This window comes from Diadema setosum, chromosome 8 (genome assembly GCF_964275005.1).
Source record: "Diadema setosum chromosome 8, eeDiaSeto1, whole genome shotgun sequence".
NCBI lineage: Eukaryota > Metazoa > Echinodermata > Echinoidea > Diadematoida > Diadematidae > Diadema > Diadema setosum.
In genome coordinates, this window is record NC_092692.1 from 26,100,446 (window position 1) to 26,117,740 (window position 17,295).

Consider the following 17,295-nt stretch of genomic DNA (forward strand, 5'->3'; position numbering starts at 1 on the left):
ATTTTCACATGGCCTTTGACCCTTGACATTTGACCCTAAGACCCTAAAATTCATATGTAAGAGAGTCACTGTCAGGCAGAACATGCAGAAATATGACTAAGTTTCAAGACAACTTGAGCCACTTCCAAGATATGGAGGAAGAAGTAAAGTTCAGCACTTTCACTTGATCTTTGACCCTTTGACCTTGGACCTTTTTTGGCAAAAAAGACTTCCCGGAGAATTTCTATTAGATAATACATGTATACACCAACTTAAAAAAAAAAAAAAAAAAAAAAAAAAAAAAAAAAAAAATCCCCTAGATAATCACTGCCAGTCAGTACATGCATATACACTATGTTCCATGAAGATACATGTACCTTGAACCATTTCCAAGATATGGAGAAAAAAGTGTAAAAAACAAAATCAGTTGACCTTTGACCTCATGACTTGAAACTCTTACCAGAGAATTGTCATTGGGTAGTAAATGTATACACTTAAGTTTCAAGAAAATATCTTCAGGCATTGCACAAATGTGGGGGAAATAATGAACTTTTGAGCATTTGACCTTGACCTTCTGACCTTTGACCTTGAGCATGTACAACCAAAAGTTGATAGGCATAACTTCACTCCCTCATACACATACATGTAAAGTTTCATTAGGATACCTCACAAGGTTTTTTTAGTTACACTGTCCACAAAATTGATTACGGACGGACGGACGAAAGGACAGACAACCTGAAAACATAATGCCTCCAGCACCACTACGTGGTGGAGGCATAAAAACATGAGAATCAAGCGACATTATTAACCCACACATCTGGATTAGGGCAATAGGTTGGCATCTATGCAACACTGTATGATCAGTGAGGATGCTAAACCTACTTACACAGCTCATCCTGCTCTACCAGCTACTAGTGCTTCATAACCCTATACACTATTACAAACCATGGCAGGTAAAGAAAGCTACTTGACTAACCTGTAATGACTAACAAGAGAGTCATGAATCCCTCTACACACTCGGGAACTTTTGACTCATCAGCATCCATCATGTCCTTGTACTGGGACACCCAGGCTGATGATGAAGATAGCAATGTCTCCACTTTCCGTACTGCAACTATGCATGTGGAAGAGACATACAAGAGAATGTGAAATGAAAAGCAAACATGGAAGCTCTGTGACATGGCATAACCACAAAACAATTCAAAACTTTGTGACATTCTACCATAGAGAATGGTACAGGCTAGAAGATGGTACTAGTGACAAATGGTTTAGTACCAACAAATGTTTTTAATGTTTGCTTATTTTTCATCAAGAAAAGATGGCTGGATAGCCTGTATTCAGCTGCAATAGCTGGTCTTCCCTGGGGTCCAGTTGGATATGAGTGGGACCACTTCACCGAGTTAAACACCCTGCTCTTTGCATTGAATAAATGAAGAAAGATCTTTTACGTGCAGGAGTTGTGACTTTCCCATACAGGGGACCTCCATTTTATGTCCTATCCAAGGGATAATGTATTTTGCCTTTTTATACTAGACGGGATGGTAAGATTACGCAGTACATAATTGCTCAGATAGACTTGGGAATCAAAACCAGGTCATATTGGGAGGCAGACAAGCTACTTACTGAGCCAAATCACCACCCTATGCAGTGATTTTATCAAGAATCATTCAGATATCTGAAAAGACATTTCTTTAATCCGTTGAGGACGGGCTGATTTTGCAACAACACACATTTCCCATAGACACATGGCCGAGTACACTCGAGACTCGTCCTCAGCGGGTTTATACCTACAAACGCAGTGATGCCCTTAGAATCATTTGTTATAATATCTCTTTGCCCAAGTGTCTTACTCTGTTTCTCAATGCCGATCCACCGATCGAAGCAGGCTGCTTGTGTGAGGACATGCAGACAGCCCGGCTGTGAGGATGGGTAGTGCGCACTCCGCAGCTCTTTGTCAAACAGGAGCAATTCATCAATGGTGTGGCAGAGGAGCTGCTCATCAAACAGGAGTTCTGGGATGTCATGCTTCAACTTGGCAGCCACCAGGTGCAATAATCCTCTGATAAATTCCGTCTACCATTACACAAATACACACACACACACACACACACACACACACACACACACACACACACACACACACACAAATGAATGAATAAATACAAAAAGAAACAAAGTGGTTATAAACATTTGACAGGTAAATGCTGTGCAATCCTAGTACCTTGATATTTGCAAATGACAAACTGAATAAAAATTGCACACATTTGTCTACTGCTTCAATTCTAGTTCTTTCTAGTGACATCATTTGTTTTCTGAATTTTGATTTGATACGATTCACATACATGCTTTTCATGAAGACCCTTACCAACTGCAATAGAATACAAACATATAAAAATTATCCTACTTTAGATGTTATTTTCTATATTTTACTCTTGACAATATGGGCAATGATGTATCACTGCTTTCTGCATTTGGAAGAGACATAATCTTGAAGTAGAGTACCTACCAGTGGTGGTACATATTCTGTAAATATGACTGGAATCCTCTGTGTAATTGACTCGTTTTCATTGGCTGTCCCCTCATGACATTGTGCTGTAAAACATTTATCTGCTGTTTTGAAACTCAGTACCCCCACAACCTAACTTTTTTCACAGCCTATTCACTATCACCAAGACAACATCTACCATATTTATCTACACTCTGCGGTGCTACACATATGGCATTACATCATTCAAGAGTAGTGCAGTGTAACTTTGGATTGGGGTCTGGTGTGTTTTTAATATCATAATCATATCATCTGTGATGGTCTAGGGGAAGATTAGGTGGCATGGGAGATGCAGATTTATGGACTTGTTGTATCATCTATAACTCCCCTTACCCTTGCGTCAATTACTGCAGTACCATCTTCATCCAGGATGGGTTGAATCGTCCGCTCAAGGAATTCTGTGTGGTCTCGTATCCAGTTGAGGATTTGTGTGAAGTACCATTCAGGCTGTAGGCAATGGAGAGAAATTACATATTACACTCATCTTTTGCCATTGAAACAAAAGTCGTCCTACCACTGGTTTCACCACAAGTGTTTAGAATCTCTATATCACTCATTCCTAAATCATTTTATCTTGTTTCTCCACCTTGCTGGTAGCCTTGCATCATGTACTGTATCTCAATGGATCTACAAATTGTTTGGCCCTTGTTTAGCCCTTGTTCTGGACCTTGTTCTGGCCTTCTTGTCAACATCTCCACATGCTTGGGACTATTCGCTTGGTGGTAATTTGTCCAGCGTCTGATCCCCCTCAACTCTAGGCAATAGGCCAGTTTGAACAAACTATTCTAGTAAAATCAATGCGACAGGTATACAAGAGTCATTGTGCTAGAGTAGAGATTGGTCACATTTTGGTCCAAATACTCTAAACAGCTAATTTGTGGACATCTGTGGCAAGCTCATGTGCCAATCAATAACCAGAGCACATAGAGAGTGAACTTTGGTAAAACTGCTAAATGCAACAAGTTTTCACATTTCATTCAATGTCAAATCATGTCTACATGTAAGTTGTTTGTTACTTGTTTTCTACATGGAACTGCTTCTCACTATATTACTGTAGCTTGATAATCCCTTACAATCCTTCTACGAATCTTACATCTTCAAACTCATCTCCACTTGCTGTGCCACAAACTCATAATTCTTGAGTGATTGAATATTTTCATATGCTGGGCCCCAATTCATTACGTTGTTCGGAAAGTTACGCATGACCTTACGAATGACTGGAATATAAAGTGCCAATATGTGTGCCCATTTTTTCCCTTACATTTTAACAAAGTACAACTGTATGTCAATATTTCATCTACATTGGGGCAAAATACACTTTCAATTAAAAACGTGTGTTAAAATGTAAGAATAAGCATTATCATCTGCAAATTTCAACTTTAGCTATTGAAATTTACGATGAAAAGGAAACCCACTTGGCTTGCCATATTTGAGTCGTTTGCAAAGTTGTGCGTAATTTAATGAACAACTTTATGAAACAGGGTCCTGGTCTATTTCTGTAGAATAAACTCCTATGAGACATTTGTCATATGCCCTCTCTTTTGATACTAAATGTCATTCAAAACCTGGATGTTTAGACAAGCATTTCTGTGAATGTTTCCTCCATCCTACGTACTTCTCAGATCTCTCTTCAAATTTGCAATCTGTTTTTCTCTGCACCATGAGCTATCTATTCACGATGGATACCGGCGCATCACAAGTGTTCATATCATTATCATGTCCATGGTTGGGTCAGGCGGGTCTTTTCCTGTTCCCCAAACACTGTATGATTTCTCACTTGGCTACTATTTTCAGTCACTCCCGTGGCTTTCGAGGCATCATCACACTGACCTTGTCCAAACTGTTGGTGAGTTTCTTGCCGTAGAAGTGATACTTAAATCTCTTCTTCAGTGGTTGTAGGAGTAGCTGGAGTGGGAGGAGGAGAGGTGTGGAGCCAGGGATGACGAGGTAATCTTGAGATGACTTGTCTTCCGCTGCAAGTGCATCTCTGCAATGAACATGTCAAGGATATTTATGCAATCTTGTATGTTTATGAATAAAGGCCAGAATATTGCTATTAATCTACGATCTTCTAGCCAGAATTTATTAGTTATACCAGCAACTAAAACATGTTCATATGGGGATCGGGCTTTTCAGTCAGCAGCACCTGTACTCTGGAACAAATTACCAAGTCAACTTAGGGCCATCACATGTACTCACACTTTCCTCAAGTCCTTAAAAACATATTTGTTTTGTTATTAAATGATTATGATAAGTTGTATTTTGGATGTTTAAAAGTTGTAGTTTATGGTACGTGTACTCTACCCATTTGTGTAAAGCGCATAGAGATTCCAGGAATATTATTCGCTATATAAGCAGCTATTATTATTATTATTATTATTATTAACTGTCTCTGACCTCTTCTGTGCTCTTGTCATCAGCTGTAACTTGTCTAGCATTTCATCAGATTTCATCAGCATCGAACTATCCCTACCCCCAACCTGATTACTGTAAAAGTGGACATTTTCACAGTGTTGAAATTTTCGCGAATGTCACACAACCAAAAAGTAGCGTGGAAATAAAAGCACGCGAATGTTTTTGCCTGCCATATATTCCAGTAGTTGAGGTGTTGATTCCACGGAATTAAAAACACGCGAAATTCTTCTTACCCTGCTGAGTGGGAAAAATTAGTCGCGCAAAAATATCCACTTTAACAGTAGTGTATACGGCGAATATTTTGTGAGGTTTTAATTTTTGCAAATTTTGCGGGTCAGGTGCTATTCGCGAAATTAAAAGACACACAAAAATAACAACTCTGATCCCGATATGAATGTGACATACACGTTTACATTTCTCCGTCCAGTAAAGTACTCCATGATCGCGAATATAACCACTCAAGAAATCGTCGGGAAGTCCAGATTCGTGAAAATTTAGACTCGCTAAATATATGGCGTATACAGTATTATTTGAGTTAGCCCATGCATCAATGGCATGCCCAACACTTATTTTAATACACAAAGGTCGCTGGGATGCCACCAGGATTACTAATTCTTACTGTGTGACGGTCAATTTTAAAATGTATGTACAGACTAGTATGCACTATTTGTTTTATACTATTGTACATTCATTCGCACATACATTTAGGAATAATCTTTGTAGGGCATATACTTCTTTATTTTTTGCTTGTATACTTTGTACTTGGTATCGTCCTTTGTTTGATGGACATAAAGACATAAAACTGAATTGAACTAAATTGGAAAGTGAAAGAGGCATGCCAGCTGATGAGTTGATTGGCAAATGATAAACATGAAGGATTAAGGAATTCCTCCATCATTCATAACCCTCTAGTTTGGATTTTTGCTAAAACTGAATCGATTTTGCCGTAAACAAAAAGAACTGATAATACTTGAAGTATTTTGAACTTTAAATTAATATCAAATGATTCAAGAGAGTTGACCTTGCTACAATGTACATCCTCATACATCTGTTAAAATATTGGTACAAAGACACACAAGAATAACACTTGCCATGTTTCAGGTACCTGAAAGTTCATTGCTGGGATTTTGTTGAGCAAGATTTACATATTAAAAAAAAAAACTCAAATAATGGTGGATTTTCCGCAGCCACTTATTTGGAGGGGCATAGAATTGACATCAACTTTTTTATAAATGGAACAAGGAATTGTTAAAAATGGCTGCTGTTTAATGGGTGCCTACTGCCACTTTTGTCTGTACTGCACATATGACCAACTGTTGACAAAGCTATAACGACATTATAATCAAAAGTTGTGTCACCACAATTTTGTCACACAATTCATGCATAAAACAATGTTAATAGATATGTGCAGCATCCAACTTCTATTTCCCTGCTCATAGGAGTGACCAATTGCATCATTGCTTTAAAAAAAAAAAACAACAACAACAACAACAAAAGGATACGGCAGCTGAAGTTTGAGAAGTTGGCGAAGAAGTGTGTTCAGCTTTGTCTTGAGCTCTGCGGTGGTGGTCGACGATGGCGGCATTGGGACAGCAGCGGTCACGAAGGGCCATCCCAGCAACTTTAACACCTCTTCAAACTCTCTAGTGCATGGAAACAGACAAAAATTGATTGTCACAGCTCACATACTGACACCGACACATTTTTGCTGCAGTAGTATCAGGCATATTTGTTTGTCTTCTCTACATTGAACAGATGTTTGGTTCCAAGACTTTTCTCTAAATATCATGCTTAGTACTTTGGGTCAACTTTGTCTTCAGCCATGTTTTCTTCTTTTTTTCCTCCAAAAGCCAAAAGTCAAGTTTCGAGAGCCCTGACAATTTCCGAGACTTCAAACAAATACAACTGACACAGGCATATGTCAATATTAACACCAAGATGTCAAACTGAATCCTGTTGAGAAATTACATCAGGTTTTTTTTTTTTTTTTTTTTTTTTTTTTTTTTTTTTTTTTTATTCTATTCTTCTTCTTTTAGCATTAGAGCAATTTGGGGCCACCTTAGAATACCCATAATAATTTACCTTTGATGCCTCAAAGATATATCTAGAACCATGGACAAGGAATAAAGGTGATAAAGGCACTCTTGATAATTCATAAATTGGATGTTGAAGCACAAAGTGAACTGTGTCTGTGTGGCTACTTGGCTGTATAAAAAAGTATATCATTCATGATATTCTACGCCCATCATGAAAGTGCTGTGGTATTCTGCTCTGAACCTTTACAGTGTACATCAAAAGCTCAAATCCCAACTGGTGCATACTTTGTGGAAAAATAACTGCTCTGTCCACAATGTTCCTCTTGATCCAGGGCAGCATTTTTTGAGAGTTGTCAGTCTCAGACAATTTCAGCAAAATCCTTGGTTTTGATTGGCTGAGAAGCTCTGGTCACTGACTGTCACTATGGTGATTGTCAGAGACAGACAACTTTCGTGAAACGGTGACCAGGTGTATAAAGTGGGTACTTGTATCTAGCACTATGAAGATGATAATAATGGGTGTGCTCTAATGGAGATCAGAACTACTTTAGTAACACCAAAGAGCTAGGGAAAACAGGACAAGAGGAATAATTTATCATTACTATCATGCATACAAGAGTGCAAAAGTTAAAACTTGGAAGGATTTACTGTATAGCTACCCTACCCATGTTGTCTGAAGAAAACCAGCCCATGTTTTACACAGGAGCTAAAAGTGTATAAATGACTGAAAATTAACTTTGTGACATGGAAGAGCATTGTTCTAATGTTTGCTGAAAATTGGATTTGTTACACACATTTTATTACACGCAAATCCTTGCTATTGTACTGAATAATGTACAATGGATGTGGATGAATGGTATGCAGCATGCATGCTGTGTTTAACATTTGCAATTGCACAGCTTGGATGATTTCAAAACAGCTGCAATGAGCAGACACAGACACAAGAAGGGCTTTTATGGAGTTCATCTGGGAACAAACTTAACCCATTCCATACGGAAACCTGGTGGCCTGTGTATTAAGTCTATGGGCATTTCAGAATTCAGTATGGAACAGGTTAATTTGTGATATAAAATTGTTTTCTGCAAATTATTGAGGAAATTAATACACAATGAGTATCATATTTGGGATTTTCTTTAGGTGCTCTTTCATGCCATAAAGTTAATTTTCAGGGTATTGCTGCACTTCCAATCACACTCACCCTGCCAGTTTCTCCTTGAGTATCTTGTACCAGAAGAGCACGGTCCTGTCCACAAAGTCCACCAGGTTGTGGCACACTGAGCCTTGTAGGGACTGGCTGACCTGGGCCAGCTTGGCAAAGTGCTCCACGGCACTGGGCATGGCACTGGCTGACAGGGACTGCTGCACTGCGGAACTGTGGAACAAGGCAAATGGGGCTGAGTTGACCAGTAGAGAGCCTTGAATTTCAGTGCTGTTTAGGTGATTGAAGTTGATGAGTGGAGTGGTAGATGGATGGATGGATGGATGGATGGATGGATGGACGGATGGATGGATAGATGAATGAATGTATGGAAGGAAGGGGAGTTGGGTGGTATGGCAATGAGAAGAAAGATTGACGCCTTGTAGAAACAGCACAAAAAATAAATCCAGTTACGTCAATGACATGTGCGCAAGATTGGGTTAAGGTGGAAATGAAATGACAGATGACATGAATATTTTGAAATTGGTTGCAAGTAAAGGTTGCAAATTTTCTCCATTCATGACATCAACACAATACATACAACGTATATGGATAAAAAGACAATACCACATGGTTTATGATATTGAAATAGAACAAACATACACAGAGAGTAGTGTATATCCCCTCCATATAATGGGCAGCAACAAAATTCAGTACATACAATTATATCATAAAGGGATAACATTGCAACACATTAAAGATACCTTTTGTAAAATCAAATTCATGATGTTGACAATCATTTTGGTGGTGATTTAACAACAGCAACATTGAGGGCAAGATGCAAAAATTATTGAGCAAGGAGGGAAAAAAGTAGTCTCAAGGCCATGTAGATATTTCAAACATGCAGGACAAGAATGCTTGACATTCCATTCGATGGAGAAGAATAACAGCAACACAAACAGAGCGTTGGCAAGAGTGAGGATGAAACGAGGCGAAGAAACAATGCCAGTGGTGATCAATGCATTCCATGGAAGGAAGGGAAGGAGGGAGAGGAAAAAAAGAGAAGAGAAAACTGTGTTACAAACTTTGTACTTACATACAGTGCATTCTGTACAGATCTACACGAGACAATGTACAAATGCATCACAGGACAGTATGGTCATTCTTGTGATAAGATCAACTACTTCTATCACATAGACATAGTACAGGTCTCAGAAAGTTGACAAGCACACATATCTGGCCCTGTTACACAAATCTATGTCTGGACTTAAATGGTCAAACACAGGTCCTATTAGTTATGAAATTACATAATGAAATTCCATATAATTCTTAAATTCAGCTGTGTAGATTTTGTTTTGTGGTAAATGTACCTCTCTGTTATGCAACAGGGCCCTAATCTAACCCACTGAACAGTTCACAAGGCATGCATTGGTGTGCAATGACGTTCATTAAGGTACTATTTGAAGTGGTCCACTTTCAGATGGGGCTTATGGAAAATTCAACACAGGATCGTAATCAGTACTTATTGTAGACATTTGTAGAACATGTCACAGTCTAGATATATGTGCAAATTTTGTGTTCTGCTGAACTGGCACCAAATGAGAACACAGATATTAACCCGTTGAGGACGGTTTGATTTTGCTACAACACGCATTTCCCATAGACGCTTGCCCGAGTATACTCGGGACTCGTCCTCAACGGGTTAAGTTTGGGAGATACTGCATTATGGACAGAAATATTATCCCCCCTAAAACAGATAGGCCAAGTTGAAGTTCACTAAGACTGAAGTTCACGGCACAAAAATCTAGTACATAAAAGTTTCCATGTTTACAGTAAACTAAAAAGTGTTGGGCAGCCTACATAGTGCAAAAGGATTACTAGAATGTGATATGTTCATTGACACCTTTGATGGCGAGTCTTTGTCCTAGGAATTGAGTGTACAGTGTAAATGTTGTGTGCATCATAAGAAATGCATGTAGACTAAAAGAATACTATATGGATGACATCAGTCTCCATTCATACATAAGCTCTAAAATTTCTAGGGACCAACAAGCTCTGGGACAATAATTTCCATTCGCAAACATAATTGGATTTGACGTAATTGAAACCCCAACCAAGAATAGAAGTGGACAAACTTATTTATTTCCCACAGTTATGAACTTTTAGATTCAGTACAGCCATTGCTGGATAAAAAGACTACAACATTTGTGATGTCACACATGAACTATGATATAAAGAGAATTTGACATATTTTCATTTTTCTACCATAATGAATGAGCACTTGGCTTACCTCTCTCAGAAGGCAGGAAGAATAGTATTACCCTCAACATATGTCAGCAACAAATGAAAGGGATATACTTGTCATGAAATATGAAACTTTGTGGAATTTTCTTTATAGTTTCTTTATATAGTTGTCCTGCTGTGATGGCTTCGCACAGTGATAGTGACATCCCATGAAATACCTGCCAGGATTATCACTCAGTTGGAACTGCTAGAAGGGTAAAGGTACAAGTTGTACTGACTGTATGTGCAGATATATATGGTCAAACATGCCCTGGCAACTAACTGCCTGTAATAAAAAGACATGGAGGAGAAAGGGGAGGGGATGGATGGAGGAGGTGGTTACTAAGTATACTTGAACATGTGCACAAAGACTGCCTGCTCACAATGTCTGTGTCTTCTGCATTCCTATAGTACAGTCAGTTTACTTGTAGAGGTCTGAATGTATAAACACTTCCAGAAGAAAAAGTCATAATTTTGTGCAGCTGTGCTAACCTCAACTCTTCCACCATTGCCATCCATTTCATGTACTCAAGGCATCGCTCCAGAGCCTGCACCTGCCTGGTCAGACCAGCGAAGTGGGTTACCATGGGCTCAGCTTGGGTCAGATGACTGGTGACCGACCGCCTGGTTTGCTTGTAGTCCGCCGACAGCTTGTCCAGCTGCTCTGTTGCTGTGGTGGCTTCAAGGAGAGCGGTCTGTATTCTAGACGGAGCCTCAGTGTTGGCTGTGGACAGCTGTGAAGGAAACAACATCATTCATTGCAGACAGGACTTCACATCTGTCCTATACAATTTCTCCCTTGCTAAACATTTCTCCATGTTCCTTGTGCACACACATACACACACTTATATTGTATTTGTAATTGCAAAACAACACAACAAGCTACAAATAATGTCAACCCTCCTTTAAGTGGGGGAAAAAAATCTCAGATTTTTCTCACAGCATCCCATGACTGATTTTCATCTCTCGGACTATGTTATCATCATACCAATTTACAGGGTGCTCTCTGATAAGCATGTTCAGCTATTTTTTTTTTTTTTTTTTGGGGGGGGGGGGGCGGAGGGGGGTTCAGTTTTCACAGACAGAAGGCAAAGTCACAGCTGCCCTCAATTTTGTTGATCATACACTACAAATAAAATACTCCTGTTCATTGAAAGTGTTCCTAAATCTGTAAGGTATTGTAGCGGTTTCCAATATCTCGGTATTTTTACTGTCTGGCTGCTGTCAATTATGCTGTCTGACAACCCAGCATTCTGTCAACATCCACGCGAGCTTTCTTTGTGCGCCGACACATGACAGGTGCGCACTACATTCTTCGCTTTTGTCATCGTGCCGAGGTACGCGTATTTCACATTCCAACAGTAGTCGGATTTTCATAAACACACCTCTTGTTTTGGTGTCACGGAAACAAGCTACCAATTAGTGACGAGCTGCACATCTTCATCAGCCAATTACCACTCTCAAAGCTCCTGTCCGTGACATGTTTTCTCCGACTTCGCTGTTTCATTTTCCACGCTTCCTCACTTCACGATTAGCTTTCATCCCGAGAGCGCGTCCTAATCGTTGGAGTCACTCACGTCCGCATACTACGTCCGTATACTTCACACGTCTTCTCGCGCTGACGATACCTCGCGCCGTGGACTGGCACTTCATACGGATTATACAATACGGATTATTACACTTTCCCGGATTTCGTACTTCGCGGCATTCGCTACTTTTCGTCGCGACTCGCCCTTTCTTCAGGCTACACTCCAACCTGGGGATCTTAACATCGCTACATTCAACGCGACCGGCGCCTCGTTACATCGCTGCATTCAACGCGATCTGAACGCGATCGGCGCCTCGTTACATCGTTGCATTCAACGCGATCTGCGTCCCATCACATCACTAGCTGCTTCTGTCCTGCTAGCGCGTGGTCTGTGCTGTGCAGACTCTACCACAACCAGCTAGGGACCGTGCAGTTCTTCTATCCAGCGCTCCAGCTGTGGATCGACTCTACCCTCGCTTGTGCTAGCCGCGGCACTCGGAGGATACTCCACGCTGCTGCTGGAAATTTTGTACACACTTCTGTGGGACACTGTCGTCTTCGGACACCCTTAGTGCATTCGGAGTTAGTCCATATTATTTCGGGAAGTGCAATACAACCTACAAGGACACTTTACACCTTTTCTGGTGCCCTAGTGCATTCCTCTACTGATACGGTCGCCTACCATTCCTGCTGGTGGTGCCTTCAGCTCCAAGTCCCGTTAGCCACTCGGTGAGTAATAATTTAGTTAGGTATTTCATCATAGGCCCGCACCTTAATACCTACATTGGTGACCCCGACGTGATTCGAACAGGCAGCCACGCAGCCCGACGTGATTGTATAGGGCCAACTTCACGTCCCATTCTACGTCCTCACCCTTCACTTCGACGAATACAATGGCTACCACCAGCCCCCCGGCGGACGTCATAGCGAACCTCACGGCGCAGGTCCTGCTGCTAACAGAGCAGCTGTTCATACTGGTAGCACGCATGGACGAACGACGGTCTCAGCGAACATCACGCCGTTCGCAACGGAAATACCGTCCTCGTCCTTGTCAGCGGTCCAGAGGCGGCAACCGCGGCCATGGAGGCGGGCCGCGCAGCGCGCCGCGGAAGCGAACCCCTTCCCAAATCCGACACGCTGGCAGTGAGTGCTACTTCCATTGGAAGTTTGGTGACGCCGCCCGGCAGTGCTGCTCACCCTGCTCGCGGCGAAAGAGACCAGTCACTTCCAACGCACCAGGGAAACAGCCCAGCCAGACTTCAGCGGCAACGAGCCCCTCTGGCAGCGACACAACTGGTCGCCGATCTCCCATTTCGGATCGACAACACCGGGCTGTCGACTACGGCACACTTTCCTCGACCGTCACCGGAGCTGAAGTCAGCGCCCTCCCTCCTTCACCCCCCAACAAGACGAAGCCTCCGCCTGCACTGCACTTACAGGCGGTGAAGCCCCCCGTCACCACCCTCGGAGAGCGTTCGTTCACGCCCGACTTTGGCCCGCGTCGCAATCTTCGACGCAAACGCAAACGGAACACCACATCCCACGCTCCCGCTCGTCCACATAACTCCACGCGTGATCCCAAGCATCTCACTCTGGAGATCAACGCCAGGAGCGAGACAGCCACGAGCATCCCGCTCACCACATCGCGGCAACAACCTACGCCTGTCCCCGCCAGGAGCACGGCGAGCACACCGAGCGTCCCTCTTACCACACCACGGCAGCAGCCTACACAACCGCAGCAGACGACACTGCAGCAGCCTACACAACCGCAGCAGACGACACTGCGGCAGTCAACACCACTCCAGCAGCCAACACGAACGACACGCACTGGCGGTAAGCACGTACACTGGCCAGCCCATTACGTTCAATACATGTATTTTGATACCTGATATTTTCAGCCTCTACTTGGTTTGCCTTTTCGTATCGATCGCTTATCTTTAGTCTGCACTTCATTGACTCCTACACTAGCGATCTGGAAGGGGGCTAAATGTAGCGGTTTCCAATATCTCGGTATTTTTACTGTCTGGCTGCTGTCAATTATGCTGTCTGACAACCCAGCATTCTGTCAACATCCACGCGAGCTTTCTTTGTGCGCCGACACATGACAGGTGCGCACTACATTCTTCGCTTTTGTCATCGTGCCGAGGTACGCGTATTTCACATTCCAACAGTAGTCGGATTTTCATAAACACACCTCTTGTTTTGGTGTCACGGAAACAAGCTACCAATTAGTGACGAGCTGCACATCTTCATCAGCCAATTACCACTCTCAAAGCTCCTGTCCGTGACATGTTTTCTCCGACTTCGCTGTTTCATTTTCCACGCTTCCTCACTTCACGATTAGCTTTCATCCCGAGAGCGCGTCCTAATCGTTGGAGTCACTCACGTCCGCATACTACGTCCGTATACTTCACACGTCTTCTCGCGCTGACGATACCTCGCGCCGTGGACTGGCACTTCATACGGATTATACAATACGGATTATTACACTTTCCCGGATTTCGTACTTCGCGGCATTCGCTACTTTTCGTCGCGACTCGCCCTTTCTTCAGGCTACACTCCAACCTGGGGATCTTAACATCGCTACATTCAACGCGACCGGCGCCTCGTTACATCGCTGCATTCAACGCGATCTGAACGCGATCGGCGCCTCGTTACATCGTTGCATTCAACGCGATCTGCGTCCCATCACATCACTAGCTGCTTCTGTCCTGCTAGCGCGTGGTCTGTGCTGTGCAGACTCTACCACAACCAGCTAGGGACCGTGCAGTTCTTCTATCCAGCGCTCCAGCTGTGGATCGACTCTACCCTCGCTTGTGCTAGCCGCGGCACTCGGAGGATACTCCACGCTGCTGCTGGAAATTTTGTACACACTTCTGTGGGACACTGTCGTCTTCGGACACCCTTAGTGCATTCGGAGTTAGTCCATATTATTTCGGGAAGTGCAATACAACCTACAAGGACACTTTACACCTTTTCTGGTGCCCTAGTGCATTCCTCTACTGATACGGTCGCCTACCATTCCTGCTGGTGGTGCCTTCAGCTCCAAGTCCCGTTAGCCACTCGGTGAGTAATAATTTAGTTAGGTATTTCATCATAGGCCCGCACCTTAATACCTACAGTATTTTATTTGAATAAGTTAATAATTGCCCCAATACATATAAAACGTATTAATATCATTCTAATATTTCACCAAAATTTAATAATGTACTGTTCACTAAGCTCTCTCATTGAAAACTACAAAAACTACAATTTTTATAGATAAACTGAATCTCATTTAGTGTTTGTGTCAACTGTGTCAATAGCAATCACATGGATGAAATTCTGAATCTCTGGCTCAAAAGTAGAATCAAGCCTTATCCCTCCACCCCCTCCCATTTGCTTGACTTCTGTATCTGTATGATTTAGTCAGCAAGACACATCCATGCTAACTAGTCGAGGAGCACTAGGCCTAGGCTATGTGTGGACAGAGCGCAACTAAAGAAATACTATCCCAATAAATGCATTTTTAAGTGGTCAGTTAAGCCTTGTCCATGTTCATGTGTGAAATGTGTCACACCTCTTTCTGGGGTTGTCTTTCCTGTGTAACTTTTACAAAGTCTATGGAGCTGAGGGTTGTTACCACACACTCTGCATGCACTGACAAAAAATAAGCAGGGGTGAATGCGAGGGAGGGAGCGCGACCGGTGCGGTGGGCAGTGCGAAATAGAATGGTAAGCTTACATGAATTAATAGGCATGGGACTACATTATGTACGAATTTGCTATCAAGTAACGAACATACCTCCTGTTCAATTCGTTTCTTCTCTTCCAGGGCATTTTGCAACAGATCTTCCACTAGAGACAGTTTCTTGACGTCATTTCCCAGCTGCACATCTAACATTCGACATATTTCGTCGGTGAATTGAGGAGATACGCTCGAAACTCCGTCACCCATATTTTACTTTGCAGAAAATCTACGTAGCGTATTCTATGGTATCTGCAAAACGCGCTCAACCCCAGATTCATCTAAAACGAGGTTTACCGTTCAGGATGTACATTGTATTCCAATACCGGTACGCGTTTTGTTGGCTCGTTTGTTTTGCATCTTTTTACATGTCTGATTTTTTTTTTTATTGCTATATCTAGATTTCACTTGATATGATTTTTACTGTATGGAATGAAATTTTCGCTACCAGAGTTTTCCTTGCATAGGCCTATGGAAAAGAATCGTAATGGTCCTCTTTCTTAGAGTGAAGAATTCAGTCTAATCATTTTGCAAATAATTTTGCTTAACAAACAGACTCATATCATAATTCCAATAGGCCAAGCTTGATTTCGAGAGAAAATAAATATAATGGATATTGATAAGAATATCTTTTCCATGAATATAACAAGAGTAATGAGAACATATTCCCTGTCATTTAAAAAGAAACAGTAACCGTAACCGTGTGCTGCATTTATTTTAATGATGATGACGATTATTAATAAGGTTCATGATGGGGTCAAAGATCAAGGGTCGGGGATCGGGTGGAAATCCAGGAATCTGCAAGTTAATCTGAGTTGGGTTTTTTTTTCATGCTTTGAAATTATTTAATGTATGAATATTTCGTTAAAGGCATAATTTACCATTTGCAGATGAAAGCATTAGTGCTATGAAATAGTTCTAAAATGTGAGTTAGGGATAGAAACAACCACTGTCAAAATTTGAATCCGTATAATCGATGTTAAGTGTTGTTAAATACACAAAATGTGAACAATAGTTATAATAAAAAATTTTCCAGACTAAACCGTATACAGTTACGGTTTATTGAGAAAAACCCTGATATCTCCTTATATTTTAGGTTTTATTGCAAATATTTCATATGGTAGGATGTTTTATGATACAACAGACCTACACATATGCATCAAATATGATATCTTGAAAATTTTTGAAATCACTGCTCCCAAAGGTAAACTGGACCTTTAAATTGGATAAATGATTATGTAGGGCCTATGTATTGTTGCATTTAATAGGGAGTGATCTTGGCCATGGTGTCAATGGTTGAATGATTATGTTGCGATTTATTATTGTGTTTTTCATGTTTTGAAGATAGTCTGGAATAATGTTTTGTAAATTGGATTTTAAAGATTGTTGTCGGCCATAGAGTCAAGGAGTGGGGTCAGGGGTTGAGTGATAATGTTTTACATGCAGAAAGAATGAAAGAAAGAGAAGAAACGCATGATGAAAATATGATAATAATTTTTATGTCTATAGACAACGGTAGTGGATCCTGCTTTGTAATGGATTTTTAAAAAAAATCCATCACTTATTTGTTATGTTCTTCTATGAAATTAAGGTCATGAAGGGAAACCACATGCAGCGAAAAAAGAAATCATGATGAATGCGGCTG

General features: G+C 41.5%; 1 protein-coding gene across 1 annotated transcript in view; it reads right to left on the reverse strand.

The window, feature by feature from the left end:
* LOC140231393 (RAD50-interacting protein 1-like) overlaps positions 1-15,860 on the reverse strand; it is a 76,086-nt gene extending 60,226 nt beyond the window's left edge. The window contains exons 1-8 of the mRNA XM_072311519.1: positions 15,708-15,860; positions 10,889-11,130; positions 8,174-8,404; positions 6,442-6,582; positions 4,355-4,511; positions 2,858-2,971; positions 1,830-2,052; positions 956-1,093 (exon numbers count right to left, since the gene is read on the reverse strand). Coding sequence (XP_072167620.1) covers positions 956-1,093; positions 1,830-2,052; positions 2,858-2,971; positions 4,355-4,511; positions 6,442-6,582; positions 8,174-8,404; positions 10,889-11,130; positions 15,708-15,860 — 1,399 coding nt within the window. The remainder of the gene's footprint in view (positions 1-955; positions 1,094-1,829; positions 2,053-2,857; positions 2,972-4,354; positions 4,512-6,441; positions 6,583-8,173; positions 8,405-10,888; positions 11,131-15,707) is intronic.
* Positions 15,861-17,295: the final 1,435 nt, after the last annotated feature.